Below are 26,144 nucleotides of genomic sequence, written 5' to 3'. Positions count from 1 at the left end.
CCTATAAACTACTGTGCAGTGTTACCCATGGCTATATTGATATAACCGGCCTCCCAGCTTGTGTTCTTACGGTTACCTGTAGCAACACGCTTCCATCAACACAGTCCCTTGAGATAGTACCAATTTTGGCGCCACTGAGGACAATTGCTGGCTCACAGCTTCAGTGGCTAACAACTAACAGACATGATTCAGATGTACAGAGTAAATCCTGCAACTGAAACCAAAAACTCTGACTGAGCAGGTACACAACATGCTTTAGTCCATACAGTGTCGTTTTTATATAGTAAGACCTGAGTTTGACACTCAATGAGTTCAGAATAACATATTGTATTGTTTGGTTAAAGTGAAACATTGTACATGTTTACATTTACTGGGAGAACTGCCATTATACAACAAAGCTGGGACATGTATACATTTTACGATATAAATCTGCTAACTGTGTGTACATTTTCTCTGTACTCGGCCATAGCAGGCAGCTGTTTTCAGTAAGAAAGCTCTAAAACCCACTGTACACTACCTGTTTAGCACCAAATGGCAGACAGACACAGTTAGCGACTAGCTGGTTTATAGTAGCTACAGAGTTATTCCCCTCAGGAGTTGGTTGAGACCAAAAACGGAGCAAAACACTCCAAATAAATGATAATGAAATCCCCATTTTGACATCACTGAATTTCTTTAAATAAAATGTCAGCCCTCTGTGACTCAGTATTGAAAACCTTTACCAGCCCACTGCTGTGCTTTTTGTTTCATTTACCATTAACATGTACTAGAAGATTTAGTGCAACATAATCAGTGGATTCTGCAAAAGCAGAAGAAGTGAAGAGTGACAGTGAGCTCCATAGATAGAAAGCTGCAGACGAAAACTAAGTGGTCAAAAGCAAATGCTGACTTGCTAATATACTGTACATGTAGATGCAAGGTTTGGGTTTTACACAATGAGATGAGCTACTGTAACATCCTGTCAGAAAAGAGATATGATATATCTTTCAAACTTCCTTTTATTGTATTCTTAAAATCAAACCACTGACTTCTGTATCTTTGTACAAACATGGATTAAAGCCTCTACACAAGATGTACAGAAGTCATGGCTCATCACAAAAGCCACGGAAAGGACTGTACCACTCTGATCTCCCCTTTTCATCAGAGTGTGCATGAGAGCATGTGAGAGCCCTCTACCACGAAGGCAACACTAACATAAGCTTTTGAGCACACTTCCCTTCTTAACTTCTGCTTCCCACAGGTTTTATCAGGCAGTTACTGCTGCTTCAGGCTAACAATAGTTGTCATCATTATCTACTTCTGTTAACTGATGTTGAAGTCACTTGTGAAATAAAGTATTACAATAGAATCGTGACACCCCTATTGATTAGTGAGCTTTATTGGTGCTTGTAGGCATGTTTTGTTACTTTGGGCTAGCTATTTGTCCTTTTTTCCTGTCTTCATACTAAGCTCAGCTACCTGGCAGCAGGCTGAAGCCTTAAAACTGACAGATATGAGAGCGGTATCGATCTTCTTATCTGACTGGGTCTGAAAATGAAGATCAATCAGTTAATCAAATGTTCAGCCGAAACACTAAACTTTAAAGTATGGTAAAAAGTACACTAAGCTTTGCTATCCTATCAACTGCAATATCAACATTTTTTAAAGATGTACCTCTGGTAATTTTCTGGTCTTAACATTTCTATGCTTTTTCCTGTTTTCTTATGCATTATCTGTACATTTTTGTATCCATCACTGAAATCTATAATCCTTATTCGTGATCTCTACATCTTTTTAAGAATATTTTTTTAGAATTAATAAACTGAACTTTTGGTTTTAAAGATAATATACTGTCAAGGTTCATAAAAAAAAAAGAAAATGCATCAATAATCGAAAAAAAATGACTTAACTGATGAAATTTAAACTACAACCGTTACCAAATGTAGTGTGTTCTTAACGATGTGCAGTGATGTTGATGCACACGTGTGTGAATGTCAGTGGAAGTGACATTCACACACGTGTGACACTTGAGCGACTGTGCGCATGCATGCGACACCACATGACCCAGCCATAATTGCTGACCTCACCGCAAGCCAATGTGCTCTCCCTGAGCCACACAGAATAAGGCTTAACACACAAACGTCAAACCACCAAAGCAAATATACTAACTGTATGTTCAGTGTTTGAAAACTGTAACAAAAAACACATAAGCAGAGATCATCATCATGGATTTGTTCATTTAGAGCTGTAAAAAGGCCAAAAGAGCAATGCACTAAACCTCCGGCTGCTGCAGTACTGCAGTATGCTTGTGCTGGGCAATCCTGACAAATTAATGTTGTGTGTGTTTATGGAGACAACATTCATTACTGTAAATGAAGACATTTCTGATAATGGTTGTTATATTGGCTAGGAATTGGGATTATTTTTGTTCAACATTTCAATCAGTTATGATTACAATGTACTTGAAGTAATTGCGGAGATGAGGGAACACCGCAATATTGCTACAACGATGTCTGATACGGAAGAAGAAACAAGTAATCAGATGATAGAACACGTTATAAACAAAGCAACAGTTATGGCAGATTACCAAAACCACTTTATTTCAAGGTAAAGTATATTACAGTGCAGGCTCACCACCACCAAGGACACTGTGATGAATGTTGACAACACTGACAAACAGATTTTATCGTATCATTAGCTCTGTGGCTCAAATATAATGGAGGCACATGCTGTGGACAAACGAAAATTGTGTACGCGCAAAACTATGGAAAGTAGGTGTCAGTTAACAAATGGTTTGGTGAATAAGTGTACTATTCGTCTTTGTTTTCCACTCCATATCAATTTGGCCAGTCTGGGGGTTTGTTTAAAACCTGTCCAATCGCCTGACTGCTCGTCTTTCTTGCCTCATATATGATTTCCTTTTAGTGATGTTGCTGCATTCCCAGATTTCAGGAATTGACTTGGCGAGTGCAAATTTACTATGACCTAAAAAAAAACAATGACCTGAACAATGAAAATAAGTTTTTTATACAATTGTATTTCTTACAAATTAAGTTGTAATAACAAAATTCATTCTTTAACTGTCCCAGTGACACATTTCTCCTCGCCTTTCTTTCAGTTCTGTAGTGTGTGTGGGTGTGTGTGTGTGTGTGTGTGTATGTATATGTGTCTAATGTGTGTGTATTTCACAATGTGAAACTGTGTACAGACAGGCCTTGTACGCATATAGTTAAGTGTGAGAACTGTTAGGTAGGTGAGAGAAAATGTATGAAACTGTGCTTTATGTGAGAAAAGAGCAGTCGTCTATGTGCGTGTGTGTTTGTGACCACGACACAGAGACACCCCCACACACGTCTCGCTGCCAGACAGCCTATGGGATGAAGAGTTTCACCCCTGCTGTTGCCAGGTTACTACACAGCCCTCCACACACACACACACACACACACACACACACACACACACACACACACACACACACACACACACACACACACACACACACACACACACACACACACACACACACACACACACACACACACACACACACACACACACACACACACACACACACACACACACACACACACACACACACAAATCGCCTCCTGAGATGGGTTTTTTAAGATATTTCCTTAAATCAATCTTTTGTTTACAGAGGAGGGAGGGAGGGGGGAGAGGAAGTGAGAAAACAACACCAAAAGGAAGGAAAATGACATGGGTGGGGGGGGTTGAGAGAGACAGAGAGGGAGACATAGCAATTCAGCCTGCATCCTCTGGGAAAAGAGCAGCCCGATCAGTCCAGAAGTGGCCCTGATCTGCACTGCATATCATCACTCAACCTTTGGTGTAACCTTCTGATGCTTGCACATGCCCACACAGAGTCTGCAACATGCTCACACACCAAGACAAGAGGAGATATATAGTAAAGGATCAACGGAATTCATGTGCAAACAAAAAAGATAAAATACATCGACAGACAGAAATGCTTGGATTCAGCTACATGGCAGAAGGAACGCCATGACACGAACACACACAGAGCAACAGGCAGACTGATGACAATGACAATCAACAAATCTGCCACAAATACTGTAGCACAGGTGGTGATACTTCAACATGTGTTAAACTGCTGCATGTGAACACAGAAACACAGGCTGGCCGAAACTGCTAACTGTAATTGTAATTGGAGAAAGGCAGATCCTGCTTTTGATTTCGATGATCAAAATCGAAAGCTCATTTCGATCGATTTTCGATTTAGAATCAAAAATCATGACACCCCTACACATTGCACAGAATTACTTAACCCCAATGTACGCCAATTGTGTATTATCATTACATTTGAGTTACACAACTATGCATCTGTGACTCAAATACAATAGAGGCACAAACACAGAGCCAAGGGAAACTGTGTGCACTCACAACTACGGCAAGTCCAGTAGGTCAAAGTCGAACCAGGTCAAACCGTGGCCAAAACTATTAAAATAAGACCCCAGAACTTTCCTTTATCTCATTCTGCGAGCTGCTGTAAAAGGATATTTTAGGTTAAAGGTCAAGCTGATGCAAGAAACTAATGGTAACCATAACAAACCAAAAATGTTTGCACACAACTGCCTAAGCCCACTGAACTTCACTGTACAACTTAAACTGCAACAGCCCAGCCCTGCCAGCTCTTCAGGAATCCACGCTGACAGGGACAGGACAGAGCGCCTGGATCGCTGCTCTTCAGGAAATAAACTACCAAACCTGCAGCTGAACCGACATCATGGAGCAACTACAGCAACGTGTAACGTCGTCAGCTTTTAGTCTGCATAAATTAATGGGACTGTAATGCTGAGCTACGCATCTGCTCTACTTACCTCTGGCTGAGAGCTTTTTTGTGTTGATAATTTTAGCAGCATACTCCTGGCCGGTGGACTTCTTGACACATCTGCGAACGATTGAGAAGGCACCCCTGGAGCAGAAGAAATCGATGACAGCTCAGTGAAACCATTTCAAAACATAACAAAACTTCCCATCACGTTGGTGTGTGGCAGGGGAAAGTGCATAAACTTGTCACACACTATAGGGCATGCATGAATCATATACAGCTAAAGAGAGGGGAAAAGGAATCCATTTTGCATAATTAATACGGTCTGATATTCTGTGTATAAGATGTGAGAAGATGAGATCCTGGCTACTAGTGTGTGACAGGGGTTGTTTCATTCTTAACGGGAGTACAGGAGAATGAAGCCACTGAAAGGTAGAATTAACATTGAACCGTGTCTTCTCTGCCTGGCTGCATTTTTGCACAGACGCCTCCTTTAAACTCATGCGGTCGGCTGTGTTGAAAGGTGGAGCAGCTCCATTAGCCACACGCAGAGATTAGATGTTACCAGAATATACACTGTAACGTAACACAACAATTGTGTCCTTTCATGTTTTAATCCTGAATGCAGTACGTGTGTGATACGCATAGCCAAAGGTGCAACCGCTACAGTCTTGCTGGCAGCAAAGCCTTATCTTCCTTTTCTTTACATTTACAGTAGCCCTGCAGTCCGCTTAGAAATGCACGAAAACAGCTGAATGATTTAACAGCAGCGCGAGGATGCCACCAGTCAACGGATGCGTGCTAACGAGTTTTCGACGCGTGCAGATAAATTGTCAAACAAGTTGGTCCAATACGCGGAGGTTTCACACCTTTTGCGTTACAAATATTGCAACAGAGGTACGACATACACCTTTAAATAGCCTACACGTTCAACAGATTATACACACGCATTTGTAGTGCTAACATGAAAATGCCTACAGCTTACTGTTGCTTAGGTGCTTCTCCTACCCTTCCCTGTTTTTTTGACAGCAGCTCTCCTGCCTTGTCAACACTGAAGTAAACGCGCACAATGGCAGCAGCAGCAGCAGCTGAGAGGAGGAAAAAACGTGCAAACACACACACTGAATGCAACAAGAGCGGCGGCGGTGACGGTTGCTTACTTTCCGAGTTCCTCGTACAGCTGATATTCGTCTGTAAATCTCGTCGAGGTAACAACTGTAGCCATGTTGACTGATTGTAGGGGAGAGGGGGGGAATCGCCTCGCGCTTCAGTGGCCGCCTCGCACAGGTTTCGGGAGGAGAACTCGTAAAAGGCAGAGAGGGGGAAGAGGCTCTCGAGCTCAGAGGAGCAGAGAGTGGGAGGGGAGAGAGGCGAGATTGGAGGGAGGGAGGGAGGGAGGGAGGGGGGGAAAGGGCTGTAGTAACAAAGATCCTCCATTAGGATGATGACTCACTCTGTGTCGAAAAAATAATAAATGGAAGTGAAAACTGGTTTGCAAAAGTTAACCATCTTATACTATGCCTCACCTCATGTAATATTGCGTTACTTTGAACCCATCTTAAAGTTTTTTGAAATAGTGTAGTGCAGAGAGCATTTTACTTTGTAAAAGTGTTTGTTTTAAGTCACACTCAACGAACAAAGTTCGATGTCAAAGGTACAATGTGTAAGGTACAATGTGTAACATTTCTGCATTAAAATGTCTAAAAATGACTATACCTATGTTATATATTTTGTTGAGTTTTGTACTTACACTATCCCAAATGTTTCCAACAATTTTCAAACCCAGAGAAATCTCCAACTTTATTTTGTTATAGTGGTGGAGATAATTCAGTCTGGACCAAAGTGGGGGACCGACTGACATCACCATCCATAGAGCCATGCCACTAGATAATAGTTAAAGCCAGGTGTGGCTTTAATTGTTTTTTTGTTCTAAAATTAAAGGAATACGCCACCATTTGTTGAAATAGGGCTTATCACGGTCTACCCTGGCTTTAGATAGGTGGGCCAACACATTTTTGGTCTCAGTGCAAGTAATTAGGTTGTTTTTTTGTCTTTTGTTGGCTCACTTTTACTCACAACATGCTAACCGGCAACATAGGATTCCATTCACTACGCTAAGCTAACTAGTGGCGACGCTGTCGGTGTGGCACCGGACTAAAACAATGAATGCACAAAAAATGCGTTGGCCCACCTATCTACAGCTAGGGGAGACCGTGATAAGCCCTATTTCAACAAACGGTGGCGCATCCCTTTAACTAACAATGACCTTATTGACAATATGAATTTTGAACTAAAAGTGTTTAACACACAAGCCAAACTATGGCTTAAACAACAACAGAGATGTGAGCGCTAATGGTGTTTTTATTTGATTTTATTCTTTGAGAATTCAATAGACTGTTTGTTGCTGTGATTGTTTTTGTAAAAGCCTGACCAAGGACAAGGACTGCAAATTAGCGGAGGCTAGATGTCCTAAAAATACTCTGATAAATAAAAAATACATAAAACAATAAACATTTTCTTTTCTAGGCTCATCAGCCTAGGAAAATGTATTTCCCTTAAGCTTTCATCAGTCTGTCTTCTCACACAGTCTGTTTGTTAAATGCTGGTTCAAACCAGAAATAATGGCAGAGTGAGACCTCTTTCAGCTGTCTTCTCTCTGGCAGTAGTGGTAGAGGTAGGATGTAAGCCGCGCGAGAGATCTTTTCTGGTTTACCAGGAGCTGCAGATCCAGGTTCAGTTTCACCATCTCTCCCTTCCATCTTTGACATATTTGCACAAAGATAAAGCTGATTCCAGAACAGCTGAAAAGAGCAGCATCCTTCAAAGACCATGTAGTGAGATGTGATGCCGCAATCTTTTAATATTGGCACAGAGCAATAAGCTGCATGCCCACTGTATTATGTTTTTCATTTCCTAAACTGGGCCTCCCAAAAAAGGAGGATCAATCACCGCTTAAAATATGGCACCAGGAGACAATAATGACTAACTATTTAGATTTTGTTTCACACCTACTGTTTGTTTCTCCCTAATATAAACCAAATGTGTATATACTGTATATAGGCTATATATTAATATTCAACAAAAGAAATCTGTTGTAACAGACACCTGTAGTTAATTTAAATCATTGTAAAACCTCTTGCTCAGAACAGAACAATACATCACAGATCTATTACGTAACTCTTGCTATCAAACCAAGTCTATATATTTTTTTACTTTTTAAAAGCTAAAGCTTTTACAATATTGACAGTGCTATAAACCTTTTCTAAAGGTGCTTTGAATTTATGCTGGTAATGACATTTTGTTTTGAAAAAGAAAAGATTGGAGATTTATTCATTGAAATGTGACATTTTTCTGAGTATATTTAAAGAATTGACACAATATTGTATTGTATCATTTAGTTTCCATATCTGAGAGGCGCTTTAATGTCTCTGCACAGCTTCAGCACAACATTGTTGAAAGACCACAATGATGATCTCACACTGTTAGTGTTGTCCTTAAGGCTGTTTCCCTGTGACAGAGCATTAGTATATGCTTCACAGCTAAATGCCCATGCCTTCCTCTGTATCCTTTAACACCGCATGTATCTGCCTTCATAGTGCGGACAAAGCTTCCCCGTGAATACCTCTCTATCTTCATCATTATCACAGTATTTCCACAATGTCTTACCTTTTCACAATCATAACTGTCATCATGATTTAGTCATGACCATTTCATCATGCCCACTTTGATTTATAAAAATCCAATTTTACCACAGAATTTAAAATTAATAAAAGAGAGACAAAAATCAGTGTTCCAAGAGCCTTGATACCTTATTATCTCTAGCTAGACCAGCCAGCAGAGATCTGTTCGTGGAGTCGAGGCTTCGATCGGACTCATATGCAGTTTTAGGGATTTTAACTGTAAACTGGAGCATCATTGTAAAAGACAGGGAATTATATACGTTATGTAACGGCCGGCTGCACTGTAAAGCTTTATCTGAGCTTTCATGAATATCTCATGCAGGGTATTAATATATCATCTTGGCACCATGTTCAAATATATGTGTGTTTGTGGTGGGTGATCACAGCTGCACACGCTCCAGTGAGGTAATGTGACAAGCTTACTGTATGTCAGCAAAACATGTTTTGTCTCTCATATTTCTGTTTTGATTCGATGATCTGCATAGGATTTGAGACACATTTATGTTTTTATAGTCCTATAAGATAAAAAGAAGAAGTACTTTCTGATCATTTTGGTCATATCACATCATCTTCCTCTACAGATGTCTTCTGATTACTTAAAAGCTGCTCTCGTTAATGTTCTTATTTGACAATGGTTCAAATGACAAAAAGATGTCACCAGGGACAAACTCTACTGTTCCATTCAGCTCTACAGAGTGTCTTTTAGCTCACTCTCTGGTTTCACAGCCCCCTCACTGTTGCGGTTTCAGGCGCACTGATCTCATCAACATTGTTTCCGTTTTAAAAACTGTACACTACCTGGCCAACACCAAACTGCCGACTAAGTTAGAAACTAGCTAGTGAACATAGTGGAGCATTTAGCAGCTGAAGAGACAGATATTTCCCTCAGGGGCTGGCGGTGACCAAAAACAGAGTTAAAAAAAGAGTAAAAATCGGGCTTGAATTCAACAGGTCACCAGAAACATGACTGTGGGACAAATAAATAAGCAACTGTTTTTTTAAAGTTCCTCATACCAACTTAATTTAAGTTGATAATATTTCCATGGTCTGTACTGTTTATTTCCACAGCCCCAAGTTGCCAAACAAGTCTGCAGGTTTAAGGACTTCTCATCCATGTTAGTTTAAAATATATGATCAAACGGACCACGTCTTGTATTTGACTGATTCAATTCTAGTATCTTTTTAGTAGGAAATTAATTGTAAATAAAATGATTTCCCAAAAAACGGGCCATTTCTGCCTGCTTGTCTGTTCAAGTTTGAAACCTTGCCACCCTTTTTCAATAAAGTTCCCTTAAAACCGTCCCTCTCTGCCTGTGGGTCAGCATTTTGGTCCTGTTTCCTGTTGCCAGCATTACTGAAAGATGGCATGTACAATAGTACCAAGAGGTAAAACAGACAAACACTTAGAGACTTTTCTAGCTATTTGCTAAATAAAACAGAACAATGCCTTTGACATTTTCAATATGTGTAAATGCAAACTCTCAATCTCTTCTTTTCTCTCTGCCTCGCTTCTGAACTGTGAGTGTACATCTACAACAGTGTTTAGAGAGCATTGCTGGCGACTAATGAGTGTTTGCAGTGAGCACAGTAGCAGTGCGACCAGTTTCTGCCATAATTACAGAGAGCCGCTCTGATATGAAAGCCTAATTAGCGAGGGCGCAGAGGTACTGTCGTATTAATTGCTGAATTGCTGTGTTTCTTGGTGATGTGCCTGTCAGACGAGTCTTGGACAGGCTGTGCAGTGGCAGGTTGAAGAGTGGGTGGTAACAATGGAATAGAGCAGCCATTCTCAACCTTTCAGGCTTGAACAAAATGAAGAAGTGTGTACTTGCAAGTTGCATATCCCTATGAGTTCTGAGCAATTTCCCCAAAAAGTGGTTTCACCTCTAACTGGATATTTTTATTTAAGTACGCTAATTGTTAGAAGCCTAACAATGGAAACAGTATTACAGAAAAAAAGCAAAGATTAGAAAAAGTGAATATCATTTTGTGTGTCTGAGGACATTTTTCTTTTGCCTTACTGTTAATAATCTTGCAACCACTCAGACTCATCTTGTAACCCCATGAAACCCCTGGTGAGGTAGACCTTGGGAGGAAGAAGCCGGTTAGGGAGTGATACAAGAGTTGTAAAGTGAGGAGGTCAGAATACAAAAAGAGGACGGGAAAAAAATTGAAAGAACATACACATGCTCAACAGGCTTCATTTTGATGAGGTAATTGCCTCTCATTATTTATAATTCACTGTACTATTTTCCTATTTGACGTGTGTGTACACGCATGCACGTGTGTGTGTGCCTGCGTGTGTATCTCAGGGAGTGACCACTATCATTCCTCAACACAACACCCAGAGGTCAAAACCTCATATCTGCTGCTGCGCTACACTGAGACTGAGATTGGATGACACTCAGTAAATCTCTTTTCAGGTTTTAACAGGGTAACCTTGGGAACAGTATGTCATGTACAGTACATTAGAGGGTATCTCTTACCTTTCTTTGTCAATTACTAAACCATCACATTGTCCCAAATAAGTATTTAATAGCACATCAGGGCTATTTCAGCACGTAATAGTCTGCAATTTACAGTGCAAGAAAATAAATAGAGTCTTCTTATCGAGTCTCTGTCTCACTGAATTAGTGTAAAGAAATGGCTGCATTTACTTAAGTGTGCCTTATCTAGAACACAGTGTCCATCTCAAGGAACTACAAAGTTATATTTATTTCATGAGCCTATTGTGTTTAACTTCACAACTTCACCAAAGAATCTTAAGATCTGAAGTTAGCCTTACCTTCAACTTATTACCCAACAGTGGATATGACAGCTCCCTCCCACGTATTGGATAGCATTGTGTGTGTGTGTGTGTGTGTGTGTGTGTGTGTGTGTGTGTGTGTGTGTGTGTGTGCGTGCATGCTTGTGTGTGTGTGCATGTGTGTGTGTGTGTGTGTGTGTGTGTGTGAGACACCTCCTCTGTGATTTATATATTCTGACGGTGCCTTATTTCTGCGGGCCATCACAGTATACTTGGAATCAGATGTGTGGGCATCTAACGATTGTCTTCACCAGTTTCTCACATGTATGGGACTCTGAGGCTCTCTGAGCAACAGTCCTACTGTTAACCCAAAGCAGTCTCATCAAATCTCATCACTGGGGTCTAGTTCTGATGGTGTGAGGTTTTCTCTGTGTATGTTTGTTGCATGCACACATATACAGGAGGTGAACAAAGTGCCTAGCTTCAATGCTCCTTGGAGTGATGTCATGGAAGTAATTAACTCTGTGTAGATGGATATTCTTTGAGAATAGAAAGCCACCAGTTGTTTGATTTTCAGTACAGTACATCTCAAAAAGGTGGAGGTCACAGAAATTGTTTGAGTTTCTCCTGGCATTTGTGAAACAGCTCTTGAATTGCTAGAGCAATACTGTGTCTTTAGAGAGGGATTAATAAGACTAACAGTCTACAGCCATGCTAGCGGCTCTGTGAGGCACCAGTCGACTCCATCAGAACTGCTTGACAGATATTCGAATAGCAAACACCTTTCCGATGTCGGATTTGGGGAGTACTGTGTGCAATTTCTGTAATTTTCCAAAACCGACAATCCAACATTCACACCCACGTGACACAGGGGTTTGACAGCTCTGTGTGGGTTAGAATGTTGCCAGGGTTTGAACTTCTTTTTCATTTGTTACACAACTCTTTCTGTCAATTTTCATGTGAACAACCTAGTGCAACACTATGACTGCCTTCCAGGGTAGACTTTCTGAAAATGTGCGCCATTTTCCGCATACTTAAACAACATCCCAACCCGCTTTTAACACCATGGTGTGGCCTTTTGGATCAGATGTAAAAAACGTTTCATTTCTGATGTGATCGGACAACACGTCATAGGAACTTGCTAACATGCTGATGTTAAGCAGGTATGTTTACTTAATTTAGAGTGATAGCATGCTAATACATAAGATTTTCATGTGCAAGTTAGCACTAAACACAATGTACAGCTGAGGCTTATGGGAATGCCATTAGTTTAGCATTTTGTCATAAACCAAAGTATTGGATAAATTGAAATAATATTGTCCTGATGATGGTGCTACATGAAAAGTCAGGGATCACCAAAGTTAGTAGGATTCATCCTGTGGGGACCATGAATGTCTGTACAAAGTTTCATCAATCCAATCCATCGACTAGTAGTTGAGATACTTATCTACCAAAGTAGACCGACCAATCTCCAGACATTTCCATCCATAAAGTTGTACTGTATGTGCATGACAAAAGAAACAACTACTATTACTATACAAGTTTGCAATGAAACTTTGCACACCCTTTGTAATTGTGAGCCAGTAAATTTAAAGTAGTTTCTAATGTGATTTCTATTTTGTCCACTTCCGACCGCATATGCTGTACCCATTAATAATACTTAAGCTGTTATCTTGCACCAATGCGCTCAGGTACACACATCCTTGCAGAATCACAGATACAAACTCTTTGCTAAACAGTGACACACAAATCCACAAAGTGTATTCCTAACCACCAGCATCTCTCTTTTCAGATTGCAAAGTTGATAGATTGTTACACATAGTACATTTTAAAATGACAGATTGAGTTTCTCATTGTACCATTGTTGTCCAAAAGTGTTAAAAACACATCGATGATCCACACAGTTGCACTGGGTAACATGTTTCTTCATTACGATGAACATCGTGGTTTGTTTTGAGTCGATCGTACATACACTGTCCTTGTGCTGTAAATACTCATTAGCTCACCGCATTTGAGCATAAATCTAGTCCGTGAGAGCCACAGACAGTAGGGAAGTCAGAAAGTATTGAGAGATAATGTAGTGCATTTTGGTCCTTTAATGGGATTTGTTGACAATAATAAAAGCCTTATCCTAACTGAAAGATTTTCCAACTTTCCCTTTATTCCGACGCCTAGCCAACGACCTTAACTACTTCTACTGTCGCTTTGAAAGACAAAAAGACAGTCCTGAAACCATCCCCCACAACATCTTCCTACAGCTCCAGCCACTGTGTGCATCACCTCCACCTCCCCCACCTCAGCAGGGGCCTGGGCCCCCCCACCAATGCCCACCTTAAAGGTCCCCCCCTCCACATCCAACCCCCCCACCCACCTCAGTGACGACTCTCTCCATCCACGAGAGGGATGTCAACAGACTCTTCAGGAGACAGAACCCCCCGCAAAGCTGCTGGACCGGATGCTGTCTCCCCATCCAGCTTGAAGCACTGCGCTGACCAGCTGTCTCCAGTGTTCACAGACATTTTCAACACCTCACTGAAGACATGCCACGTGCCAGCCTGCTTCAAGTCCTCTACTATCATCCCTGTTCCCAAGAAGCCAAGGACTACAGGACTTAACGAATTCAGACCCGTCGCAGTGCTGACCTCTGTGGTTATGAAGTCCTTTGAGCGCCTTGTGCTTTCATACCTCAAAGACATCCTGGACCCCCCTGCAGTTTGCCTACAGAGCCAATAGGTCTGTAGACGATGCAGACAACCTGGCCCTCCACTACATCCTCCAGCACCTAGACTCTGCAGGAACCTACGCCAGGATCCTGTTTGTGGACTTCAGCTCTGCCTTCAATACCATCATCCCGGCTCTGCTTCAGGAGAAGCACTCCCAGCTTGGTGTGCCTGACTCCACCTGCAGGTGGATCACTGACTTCCTGTCTGACAGGAAGCAGCATGTCAAGCTGGGGGAACACGTCTCCGACTCACAGACCATCAGTACTGCATCCCCCTCAGGGCTGTTCTTTCCCCTCTGCTCTGCCCCCTGTACACCAACAGTTCATCGGACTCATCTCCGATGGTGACGAGTCCGCCTACAGGTGGGAGGCTGACCACCTGGTGACCTGGTGCACTCAAAACAACCTAGAGCTCAACGCTCTAAAGACAGTGGAGATGGTTGTGGACTTCAAAGAAGTAAGCCTCACCTGCCCCCATCACCCATGGTGATGACTCCAAAATTGACACTGTGGAGTCTTTCCGCTTCCTGGGAACTATCATCTCCCAAGACCTCAAGTGGGAGCTGAACATCAGCTCCCTCGTCAAGAAAGCACAACAGAGGATGTACTTCCTGCGGCAGCTGAAGAAATTCAGCCTGCCAAAGACAATGATGGTGCACTTCTACACAGCCATCATCGAGTCCATCCTCACATCCTCCATCACCATCTGGTACGCTGCTGCCACTGCCAAGGACAAGGGCAGACTGCAGCGTGTCATTTGGTCTGCAGAGAAGGCGATTGGCTGCAATCTGCCACCGCTCCAGGACCTATATGCCACCAGGACTCTGAAGCTTGCTGGAAAGATTGTGGCTGACCCCTCCCACCCCGGACACAAACTCTTTGAGTCACTCCCCTCTGGCAGGAGGCTGAGGTCCATCAGGACCAAAACCTCACGCCACATGAACAGTTTTTTCCCCTCCGCCACTAGCCTTATCAACAAGGCCCGGAACCCACCCTGACTCTCCCCACACTCCACCTCTGGCTCCTCATGCCACTGTACCTACTCTGCTGTACCGTTCCTTTTTACTTATTTTATTTTACATTTTATTTTCTATCTTTATTAATAGAAACTGTGTGTATATATGTATAGTTATATTGTTTATATTCTTATTATCCTTCTTACATCTAGAGAATGTGACATGCACCAACAACACCAAGACAAATTCCTTGTATGTGTAAAAAACATACTTGGCAATAAAGCCCTTTCTGATTCTGATTATGTATGCAGTGAGGCTATTTCACTAAACAAGATATTTTAATCAGATCTACAAGCACTTCAGACATGACAGCCCTCTGCAGCCCCCTCCTCCGCTCTTTTTATTTAACTGCACGCCACAGAGCTCTGAGCAAAAACATCGCTAATGCTTCTAACTTGATCTCGCAAATGAGCACAAACAAGTGGGTAGGATGAGGAAAGAGCTGAGGAATAAAAGGAGGCAGGGTGACAGGGAGGTAGGAGGAGGCAAAATGGGGAAGAAATAGTGAAGAAGAGTTGAATATTCATTATCAGGCCACTGAGGAGAAATCTACAGCTCTGTTGCTACTGTGTGTGGGATTGCTGCTTGCTGACACACACAGATGCACATCAACATCCACACAGATCAGATTAAGAGCCACAGCTAAAGGCTGGGGTCAAGGAATCTGATGCTGCACTCAGTACTTATTAATGTTGAAGCTGTTTACATGTTACATGTTGTATTAGACCAAGCAACATCACCTATGATTCATTCCTATTAAGATACAGATCAGTAGCACAGCAGCAGCTTCACCAGCAGGGCAGGCAGACACATCATACCTAATCGTATGGCCTAAACTATGGCTTCTTCAGCCCAGTATCCTTACAGTAGGAATTACATCCATATTAGATGATTCTGCACCTCACGAGGTAGGTCCATTGCCAATGTTCAGTGCCAACACAGGAAGTAGTGTGCCTTTTATGTTGTGAGTTGGGGGGTGGATGGGCATTAAACACATCTGACTTCTCTGAGTTTGCATCCTGTCACAGACCTGCAATTCATGTTTTAAAAAAAAAAATTATCATAAAGTTTCCCTAACCTTAAAAGTGTACCCCGCTGATTTATCATTGCACTCCTATACAATTTTTTCCTAACCTTAAAGGTCCCATGGCATGAAAATTTAACTTTATGAGGTTTTTTAACATTAATATGCGTTACCCCAGCCTGCCTATGGTCCCCCAGCATAGGTAGGTTTAAACCGAGCGTGTACCAATTTGACACTCTTTCTCTATTTTCCCTATAACCAGTACATTACGTGTTTTGTGCCACAACACAGCAAGCTTTGGTCCATGAGTTTCTGAAAACATTCTGAAGTCATGAGATGCTAAGATTGATCTTTTTGCATTGATTTTTTATTTAGATAATTTGAATTAGATTTCCAGCATTCCATAACACAGTACATGAGTTATTTAACATTTAAAAGTCCAGAAAAGACTGAAAGCATTAGCTACTGAGCTTTCGTTGGTTAGTCATTACGGTTGGCACTGGATATTGTGTGGTGGTCAAAGGGCTTTCAAAGGCAGAAGAGTGTGCTATAGTATGAAAAGAAGTGAATCTGTATAACCCCTTAACAAAAGAACGAGGTGACATTTGATAAAAACCACCCCCGGGGTGTCTTTGTGTCGTCCTTGAAGGGTTCTCTCGGATGATTAGGAGATGAGACATCGAGACGTCACCCTTATATCCTCTTTCCATCTCTTCAGGCCTCACTTCCACATGCATGCGCTCTATCTGCAGTCAAACTATTCACAAATACAGGCATACATGCACAATGACACACAGATTGCTCCTTACGCAGTCCAACGACGGCCCAAAGTCACCCTGCTGCAGTTTGGCTGCAGGGCAGTGTGAGTCAGCTTGCTTAGCCAGCCGCACAGCCCTTTCTGCTTTTCTATCAGGCTGCCTGTTTATCTGCCGACCTTCAGTATTTGATTGTGGCTTTATCTTGTCTATCTGACCTGCCTGCTTGTCTGTATTTTTGTTTGTCTCCATCTCCTTTTCCCTTTAACTTCCCCCTGGTAAAGGTGTCAGTATGCTTCAAATTAAGTCCTTGCCAGATGATTGAACAGTCCCCCCCACGCCACCCACCTGCATTTGCAAATTTTAGCAACTTTCCAAAATTGACAATACTAGCACGCCAACTTACACAGTGACTGACCAGGAGTCTGGAGATGAAAAAGTATGCAGGATTCTTTTTTCATTCTTCAAACTACTTCTGCAACTTTTCACGTGCACACCATGAATGCCTTTGAGGAGAGACTATATACGACTGTGTGCCGTTGTCCGCATTTGTATGATTCATTGCACCTCACCGCAGGCTTTTTGCCCCAACTTTGAGCGTGGCCAATGGGAACAGGTATTAACAGTTTTGCCTTCAGATGTGCTTAGACAACACATGTACAACCTAATTAATTTGAAGCATACTGAAGCCTTTAGTGTAATCAATTTAGCTAGATGAGACATTTAGAAAAACAGGGTGTTCCTCTGCAGGCGTGACTCCACCTTCTTAAACAGGGCTTTTAATTTGCATACTTTGCAGTGCTTAATCTTCATCCTTTCTTTCCTGCCATCCTCCCCTCCATTATCCCCCTCCTGTCCCTCCAGGCCCAGCCAGGGGCTCCACACCCCTCCATGGAGCTCAGGGTCAGCCATAGGATCATCTGGTGGATTCCTGGGCATCACAGCTGTCTGGTTGTACTCTGCCAGCCTTGTCAGCAGATGTTTCACTACCTCTGGACGAGCTTCTGCCAGGTCTGACCTCTCGTAGGGGTCAGAGGTGACATTAAACAGCCAAACTGACTTCCCTAGCTCACTGCGCCGCTTCTCAAGTTTCTGCCACCGTTCTGGACCACCGGGAAGAGCCTGTGGGGGTATCCAGTCCCCGTCACCCACATTTCCTGTCAGTAGCTTCCAGTCCCCAGCCCTTATCGCTGCCCTTACGGCTGTGTCCCAGATCCCAAAGCCGTTGAGTACCAACGCCTTGTCATATGGTTCCCCAGGCTTCCTGGAGACTGGGTCAATGTTGAAAAGGATTTCAGTGCGAGGACAGGGTAGGCCCTCGCTGATGGTCCCCCACACATCGTGACCATCAAGGCCACGGTGGGACTGTGGGGCCCCAGCCAGCCCCAATAATGTGGGATACCAGTCAGAAACATGGATCAGTGCTCTGCTGACTACACCCTTCTTCTTCAGGAGGGGACTATGCACAAAGGCCACAGCCCGGATGCCCCCTTCCCAGTAGGTCCCTTTGCCACCTCTCAGCGGCCAGTTGCTCCCCCCAGAGAGCGGCTGCCCACCGTTATCAGATGAGTAGATCAGTACGGAGTTTTGATAGAGCCCACTAGTCCTCAGTTCCTGGACAACTTGTCCAACCCCATCATCCAGGCAGCTCAGCATGGCTGCGTAGTTGCGCCTGAGACGATTCTCCTGGGAATCATAGCGGTGCAAAAAATGGTCTGGTACCTGCAAGGGTGTATGGGCGGCTTGAAGGGACAGATAGAGGAAGAGTGGTTTATGGGGGTCGTGGCTCCTCAGGATCTGCTTCACTCTGGTTGAACAGAAGGGAAATAGGAAGGTTTTTAAGGGCTTTTTGTCTCTGTATGTGTGAATCTGTTTAATTTAATTTATACCTGGATGCTCACCTCTCTATGTACAGCAGAGTGGAGTAGTTGCCGGCCATCTCCCAGGCAGGCCTGTCTCCATCATGCAGGTCAAATCCACAAGCTTCAGCCCCGTCACAGCTCCGATAGGAGAAGTGGTCCCCACTGCCAGTCAGTGTGCCCAGGAAACTCTGAAAGCCACGTCCTGTGGGTAGGCAGCTTGGCCTGCAGAAGCCCAGGTGCCATTTTCCCACCATGTGTGTAGCGTAACCAGCTTCAACCAGACGCTCTGGTAGTGTAGGGATGCCCGGGGGCAGGCAGAGCGGTTGACGTGATCGGATGATCGAATGCTGGAGTCCAGTGTGTATTTGGTAGCTGGCAAGATAGGTATATTGATAAGATGTAACACAATAATGGGACATTTCACTGATGGAATAAGAAATATTGCACCCATGGATACTCTCACACTGTTACACATTAAGGAGAGATGTTTTTATTTACTTTTTTGTGGTACCTACTTTTAACCTGCAACATTTCTACTAGAAAACTATTTAATCTGCACTGAAAATATGTGGCCAGTTATCCACGGGAATAATAAAAATTCAGTATCAAACAACAGAACAGACTTAGATATACATATATTTACAGTGTGTTTTATTCAGGATCGTACAGATTAGATGAATTGTAGCATTTAAGTTTTAAAAATGCTATGATGTGAGACAGCTGTCTGTGACATACCTCTCCAGCAATATACACACTGAAAAGTCAATAAAACACAGATCATTTTTGTAACCAATATCATGATCAAACACATTGTATTTTTATTCCAGTATAATGGGAGTTATCTCTTTGTTTCTTTTATATCCATCTATAACTCAGAATATGGATATATTTCGTTCTAGTGATTAGATAAGATAAATAATTTACTACTTGATCTTGGCAGTACTTTTATTTTATGGCCTTTTTTTGTACTGAAAGCTGCCCCGTCACTGAATTCACCATTAGAGATGTTAGCAAAAGACAAAAAGCCAATAAAGCCTATGCATAATTATATTATATGAGAACAGATGCAGTAACTGAATTTTCTAATTCTAGCAATTATGTAATGATAAAGAAATTACTCACCGCCCTGTCATGAGTTGACTGCGAGAGGGTGAGCAGATAGGCTGGACGTAATAATTCTCAAGTTTGACCCCCTCTGCCGCCAGCTGGTCCAACACAGGAGTGTGGATGTCTGAGCCATGGTAGCCAATGTCTCCGTAACCCTGGTCATCCACCATGATAAAGATAAAGTGTGTAGGCCTGAACCTTTTCACCTTCTCTGTGCCAAAACTGTCATCCATAGACTCATGTTCACCCAGGCAGGAAAGGCCACTGAGCAAGGTCACCCCAATCACCAAGAAAAACACAGAAAAGATACCTCCCCTCATTTCCAGCTATCTACTAAAGTCAGATTTTGTCTGTATTTTCTTTTCTGCTTAGTCTGCAGTCAATTAATCTCAAGCCGGATCACTTCTGCTGAGAAATGGGCAGATCTGTGTGCCCAAGGAGCTCGTCCGAAAGTCTTATCTGCCCATTAAGTATGAGTTGTCGTCTTTTTCTGTGGCTTATTCTTGATTTTGTGAGATGGGGTTGAGCTGAGGCCAGCTGCTGTGGTGGGTGGAGAAAAACTGCTGTCTCTTAAGAAGTTCGTAGAAGTGTATGTGTGTGTGTGTGTGTGTGTGTGTGTGTATGTGTGTGTGTGAGCGAGAGAGGCTTCTCTCTTTGCAGTACCTTGCTACATTCCTCTGTATTTTCAGGCGCCTCATACGATGGCTGGGAAGACCTAGGCAACTGAAATACAAACACACACACAGACACACAAACTCAAGTGTGACCCCTTTTGCTTGTGTTCAAAGTGGGAAATGACAGAAAACGTTTGGCAATCACTGCTCTGGGTAATCCACTGAACTCGCTGTAACTGTTTTCACAGGGACTACTTCTTTGATAAAAAGTAATTTTCCACTCTAGTCATTGTAGCCTAATAGTAACTTAGAAGAAACTGACTATTAAAAGCTGATCCATAATAAGGCAAAATGTATTATTACTGCTACTACCATCATTTCTACTGTCATTATTGCTATTCCTTTCTGACTGCCACTGCAATTAAAGTGCTATTACAACTGCTACAGCTAAAATATCAACTAGAATTTCCCGTACTGTATATTCCAAACTATATTGTAAATTCCCAATGAAAATCAAATAACCCCTTTCATCTGTCTTTTGTTGCATGATACTGCTCAACTAATAAAGTCACCTGATGACAATTACTGCCCGTGCCGGGGCAATAAAACCAATCCGACTACGGAGGAACATCCGGTGTTGTGATGAGAATGTGTATTGACCGAAGTGCTCTTAGCCTTCACTTTACTGACATCTCCTTCCCATAATGCTGAGAGGAAATCAATGCCTCAGATGTGAGTCCATTTACTACGTCGTAGAAGCATACTAACGTTGCCTCACCCTGTGGGAAAATTCACAGGCTTTTTGCTCACAGTGAGAGTGAAGTGTATGCTGGAGAGATTGAAATCTATATGCTGGGAGAGGGAAAGATGACGATGAGGTAAGAATGAGGCTGACAAAGTGGGCTGGGGTGATACATTACAGTGGATTAGATGAAAGAATTGGGGAGAAATGGGAACATATGAAAAGGAATACATGGCATAAAAAAGATAAATTAAGCAGTAAGTGAAAACGACAAAAGGGATACTGAAAAGGAGAAAAAAAGGGGGATAACAATGAGACGGAAAGCAATAATGTGCACACGGGAAAAAGAAAGCTTCACTATCTAAGGTGAGACAGTACAGCATAAACAAAGTGGCATAAACGGAACAGTCACCTTGTCTTGCTGTGTATGTACGTCTGGGTCTCTGGGTGTAGCCATCAGTTTGCCTCAGGGAAATGCAGGGTGACATGAACTCTGTTTTACCGCTGTGAGGGGGCGGGCTGTAAAAATGGAAAGTGACAAATGTCTTCTTGAGGAGAAGAGAGAAAGGGATTGTGTTCTTTCCTCAACTGTCCGTATATATCACAAAAGTGATACAAGTGAAAACTCATGTTATAGATTATTTTGTATATACTGTGTTGACTGCAGAGGTGCACTTTAAAAAGGCACCCAATGATAAAATCTTAATTTTAAAGGAAAATAAAGTCAAATATAAAATAGCATTTAAAAAGTTATGTAAAAGGGCACATTTTTACAACACTTTTTTTTTGCAACATTTTCAGGGCATTCTGTACAGTTTTATCAACAAAAGCCCTTATACAGTGCAACAAATTGGTCAATTTCTGTGTAGGGTAAAGAATGCAACCTGTAGCCAAGTGTGTATTTGTATAGTGTGTGAACATGTGTGTGTGTGTGTGTGTGTGTGTGTGTGTGTGTGTGTGTGTGTGTGTGTGTGTGTATATATGTGTCGGTGTATTGGTGTTTTGGAAAAAGCAGTGATGCAGACTAGAAGAGAGTAGCAGTGGGTGGGATTTATTCATGACAACGAATACTTGACTCACTTGATCTGGATCTCTGTTGCTGGAGCTAAAGGGAGGGAATGTGTGTCAAACTGCATCTGAAAATGACTTTCATTTATTAAACATACAAAATAAAGAGCCTATTTATATATTATTTTGTTTTGGTATTTAAAATAGTCCACAATATGCACACATGTATTCATGGTGTCAGTACTGGCTACTGCTGTACTATATACTGTACTCTGCTAAATGAGCTACAATCTGTACAAACATGTCCAGCAAATAACAAAAAAGTAGAGCCATGTTCGTTGTGATGTTACTGTAGAATTTAAACATTATTTTTTGGACTGCAGAAAACTGTGACAAAATAGTCAGTGTATCTTTTGGTCATTCAGTTTTCATTTCATAAACAGGTATTAAAAAACAAAAAAACAAATGGTTATTTGATTTTCGTTTTAAAATACAAAATTTGAAAATTGAAATACAAGGCGTTTTTTTCCCATTTCATGGTCAAAAGGGGATGAGGTTGTAATGTTATTTGAGTCAAAGTTGATCTACTCTCAGCTTGAATCAGCCCATTCTCCTCTGACCTCTAGCATCAACAAGGCATTTTCGCCCCCCAGGCCTGCAGCATACTGGATGTTTTTTCCTTTTTCAGACCATTCTTTGTCAACCCTAGAAATGGTTGTGGGTGAAAATCCCAGTAACTGATCAGATTGTGAAATACTCAGACCAGCCTGTCTGGGACCAACAACCATGCCATGCTCAAAGTTGCTTAGATCACCTTTCTTTCCCATTCTGACATTCAGTTTGGAGTTCAGGAGATTGTCTAGACATGGACCACACCCCTGCATGCACTGAAGCAGCTGCCATGTGATTGGTTGATTAGATAATTTCATTAATGTGAAATTTAACAGGTGTTCCTAATAATCCTTTAGGTGAGTGTAGTTCAATAGCCTAAATACATATGTTTTACTTATTTATTTCAGTGGACTTTATTTTATATGTAACGTTAACATTTATTTCCCTATTTGCATGTTATATTTAAATTAAGTTTGGTTATCTTACGGATCAGACTAAACGCAACTAGATAGCCTCCCTGGCATAGTGCATCAAACCATATCACTATCTGCCAAAGGAAATAAAACCTTAATACACCCATGAATAAAACACGAGCTTGGCAGATTAAACTGATACCCAGCTAATATTAGCTAGCACAGGTCACACTAGCTTCACACACGGACCAGAATCAGTCAGCACCGGGGGTCCCAGGTCACAACGGGCTGATGGCTAGCTGCTAGCTAGCTGCAACTTGAAGAAAACGGCAGCAGCTAATATTAGACCCAGCACCATAGACTTTTATGAGACTAGATCAGTTGAAAGAGTTTCTGTTGCAATTTGTGTGGGGTCATGTTGCATAATACCGGTAAGGCCTACTAAGAGACGGAGAGTCGGAGGGAGGCAGGGAGAGGGAAATAAATAAATGTGACATTTTGAAATAAAAGTCTGCTCAAACATTTTAATACCTGTTTATGAAATGAAAATCTAATGACCAAAAGATACACTGACCCAAAATGCACCTGGATGCAAAATACTGTAGGTGAAGAAAATAACCATCAGATGTTTTCCCAAAGGCAGACATAAGCAATGGCATAGTGGCCAACTCTCAGAGAAATGTGTTGCTCTAAGGTTGTTTGGTTAAAGGTGCTGTAGGTAGGATTGTGAAGATCCAGGACTTACCCAAAGAATTTGAACATCAACAACTTCTCAGTCCCTCCCCCCTTTTCTGCTAAAGCCCAAATGGTCTCCTAAGCCCCTCCTCCCACAAGGGAGAATGAATGCGTGTGCATGAGCAGTGCACTACTTCATGTAGTTTACTTGAACATAGGGTCAGTTTCAGCAAATATGACAGAAAGTTAGTTTTATAAGTCTTACCTACTTCAACTTTAATACTGTCTCGCAGCTCTAGTTTGACACTTTTATGAATGTAACTAGTACAGAGAGCATCAACGTCAGGTTTTAATTGCTGTCACTGCCCTTTCACAATATGCTTACAATTATACAAATAACTGCTACATAGTACCATTTTAGCTAGCAGCTATACATACAGCAATAAATATGAAACATTTTGTGAAATGCAACAAATTAAGAAACAGGTATTCATTCAAAGCACATTTACAGCTTAATGTTTATACCTCATTTAGGATAATTTGACAATTTCCATTACTGTGCCCTGGAACTATATAAAGTACTGGTGACAGACATACAAGCACACACAGACAGTGTAATCTAAGGCTAGGTGGTCCAAGTTTACAGCTTACTGTCTCTGTGAACAGGCAAACGTGGGCTCTAAGACATCACACAAACATTGTCACTCCTGGCCCTGGAGGTGACTCTGACAGAGGCTGGCTCTGCTGCTCCTGAAATACTCGAGGATCATCTTCCAGTCGGCAGAAACTCAATCCACTCCCTCTTCTCCTCGCCTTACTTAGCGATGGATTGACAAGATGAAGCTGAGGGGGTGGGGGACAACTTAGTCTCATCACATCAAACAGACCATCCACCCACACGGAGGATGCTGGTGGCCTTCTGTCAAGTTAATAAACTTTGGGGAAACTTTTCCTCCTGCTCTTTACAGTACCTCTTTGGCCAGGCTGTTCCATCCCATCAGACATTTTCCCCGTGGAGAGTGAGTGCTGGCTTTGACTCATCAAAAATTAAAGGGATTACACAAGGTTAATGTGTGTGTGTGTACTGTTGTGGTACAGTCAGCGGGGAGTGCCACCGTGAGGATTTAAGGAATAATGCATGCAAATTGATAGCAAATACGATAGAGAAGGACCCTGCTTCTCAGAAATATGTAGTAAATTCAGAAGGTTGGAATGGAAATTTGCAGCACTTGAGATTGACTGGTACAATGGCTGTATACGGACGTCGGCTAAGTATTTAAGTTTGCAATTAGGTGCCTTTATTAATTCAAACTACTCACAGTTTAAAGTAGGCAAAATTTTAAAGGAGAATCTGCCAAATTAGATAAAATAAACTTTTCTTTTTCAACAGACTAAAAGTATGGTCTTTTCAGTATTATAAACCCAGTTGGGTAAAGGACAGCAGCACACAAAGGAAAAAGAGTGGGAGTTTTTACGCTAAATATTGTAAGCTCTCTGAAGTTTAATGAGGCAACATTTCAACCAGTAAGGTCTCAGTCAACATGTGAAGAAAGAGCAGGCTATAAAACCCATTACCACATGATGCATTGTGTGATCTAAACTGTGATTTATGTCTGTATATGCAGGTACAGCTTTCTTTTCTTTCTCTGCCTGATGTTGATGGTCAAAATGTTGCCTCGTAAAAATGTTGTTGCTTGAGGACAGCATCTCTTTTCCTTTTCAGTATTTTTAGTCATGCTAACAGGATGGCGTTATGCATATTGCAGAGAGCGGTGGCTTCTGTTGGAAGGTACCCAGAGAATGAATCCTACCGACTTTGGTGATCCCCTGACTTTTCTTCCACTGCCACAGGCAGGTTGACATTTTTGTTTTTTAGCGACATGTCTTCACAACTATTGGATGGATTGCCATGATATGGCTTGGATGGTTCACAAAATATTCCAGAAAATATTTTGAGAAAACACATTTTTTATTTATAGTATATAGTATTTATTTACTTAATCTCAAATACCCATAAGGACATTTTTTACCATCATTATGGGTTTAATAGTTATACTGTATTACTAAATATGAGTTTAGTGGACTGGATAAGAAGTATAAAGGTCACTGTGACATCAATATACAAATACGGATAAAGGATGTTTATTCATGCAACGATTAGTTTCCAGATTATACTACCTGAAATCCAGGCTTCCAACAGAAATAAGAAGCAAAACAAACTAAAACAATCATAGCCTACTTGTTGTTACGCCATTGTTCTGTGTGAGTCTGCAGGTGTGTGTGTGTGTGTGTGTGTGTGTGTGTGTGTGTGAGTGAGACACACTGGTGACAGCACATAGAGGTTATGCGGGACCAACTGGCGTTATGCCGTCTCTGTGCCAT

The 26,144-nt window shown here is 41.8% G+C and overlaps 2 protein-coding genes across 41 annotated transcripts in view; both read right to left on the bottom strand.

Moving 5' to 3' along the window:
• The window catches only part of camk2g2 (calcium/calmodulin-dependent protein kinase (CaM kinase) II gamma 2), a 63,878-nt gene extending 57,727 nt beyond the window's left edge, over positions 1 to 6,151 (bottom strand). For all 39 annotated transcript variants that reach the window (XM_039784052.1, XM_039784063.1, XM_039784060.1 and 36 more), the window contains exons 1-2: positions 5,947 to 6,151; positions 4,836 to 4,930 (exon numbers count right to left, since the gene is read on the bottom strand). In XM_039784052.1, coding sequence (XP_039639986.1) covers positions 4,836 to 4,930; positions 5,947 to 6,011 — 160 coding nt within the window. In that variant the 5' untranslated portion in view covers positions 6,012 to 6,151. The remainder of the gene's footprint in view (positions 1 to 4,835; positions 4,931 to 5,946) is intronic.
• Positions 6,152 to 16,319: 10,168 nt separating this feature from the next.
• Positions 16,320 to 26,144, bottom strand: si:dkey-174i8.1 (arylsulfatase I). 2 transcript variants are annotated; one of them, XM_039783182.1, is made up of 7 exons: positions 22,877 to 22,925; positions 22,135 to 22,190; positions 21,467 to 21,573; positions 20,362 to 20,421; positions 19,714 to 19,853; positions 18,631 to 18,963; positions 16,320 to 18,536 (listed from the first exon to the last, which is right to left on the bottom strand). In XM_039783182.1, the coding sequence occupies exons 3-7, from the start codon at positions 21,509 to 21,511 to the stop codon at positions 17,453 to 17,455; spliced, it is 1,662 nt and encodes a 553-aa protein (XP_039639116.1). In that variant the 5' UTR covers positions 21,512 to 21,573; positions 22,135 to 22,190; positions 22,877 to 22,925; the 3' UTR covers positions 16,320 to 17,452. The 2 variants fall into 2 exon arrangements, with proteins under 2 accessions (XP_039639116.1, XP_039639117.1); XM_039783183.1 differs by lacking the exons at positions 20,362 to 20,421; positions 21,467 to 21,573; positions 22,135 to 22,190; positions 22,877 to 22,925 and adding an exon at positions 26,086 to 26,144 and having other exon boundaries at positions 19,714 to 19,962.

Source organism: Perca fluviatilis, chromosome 19 (genome assembly GCF_010015445.1).
Source record: "Perca fluviatilis chromosome 19, GENO_Pfluv_1.0, whole genome shotgun sequence".
Classification (NCBI taxonomy): Eukaryota; Metazoa; Chordata; class Actinopteri; order Perciformes; family Percidae; genus Perca; species Perca fluviatilis.
This window is presented reverse-complemented; position numbering and strand designations above follow the sequence as displayed.

Bases quoted from the DNA above. Each gene is read 5' to 3' on its own strand.
- si:dkey-174i8.1 (XM_039783183.1), bottom strand. From the start codon at position 26,144: ATGGCACAGAGACGGCATAACGCCAGTTGGTCCCGCATAACCTCTATG. The intron at 19,963-26,085 runs GTGTGTCTCACT...GACCTTGCTCAG, and splicing joins ACCTCTATGTGCTGTCACCA to TGGCCTTTCCTGCCTGGGTG. The intron at 18,537-18,630 runs GTGAGCATCCAG...CTGTTCAACCAG, and splicing joins ACTCTGCTGTACATAGAGAG to AGTGAAGCAGATCCTGAGGA.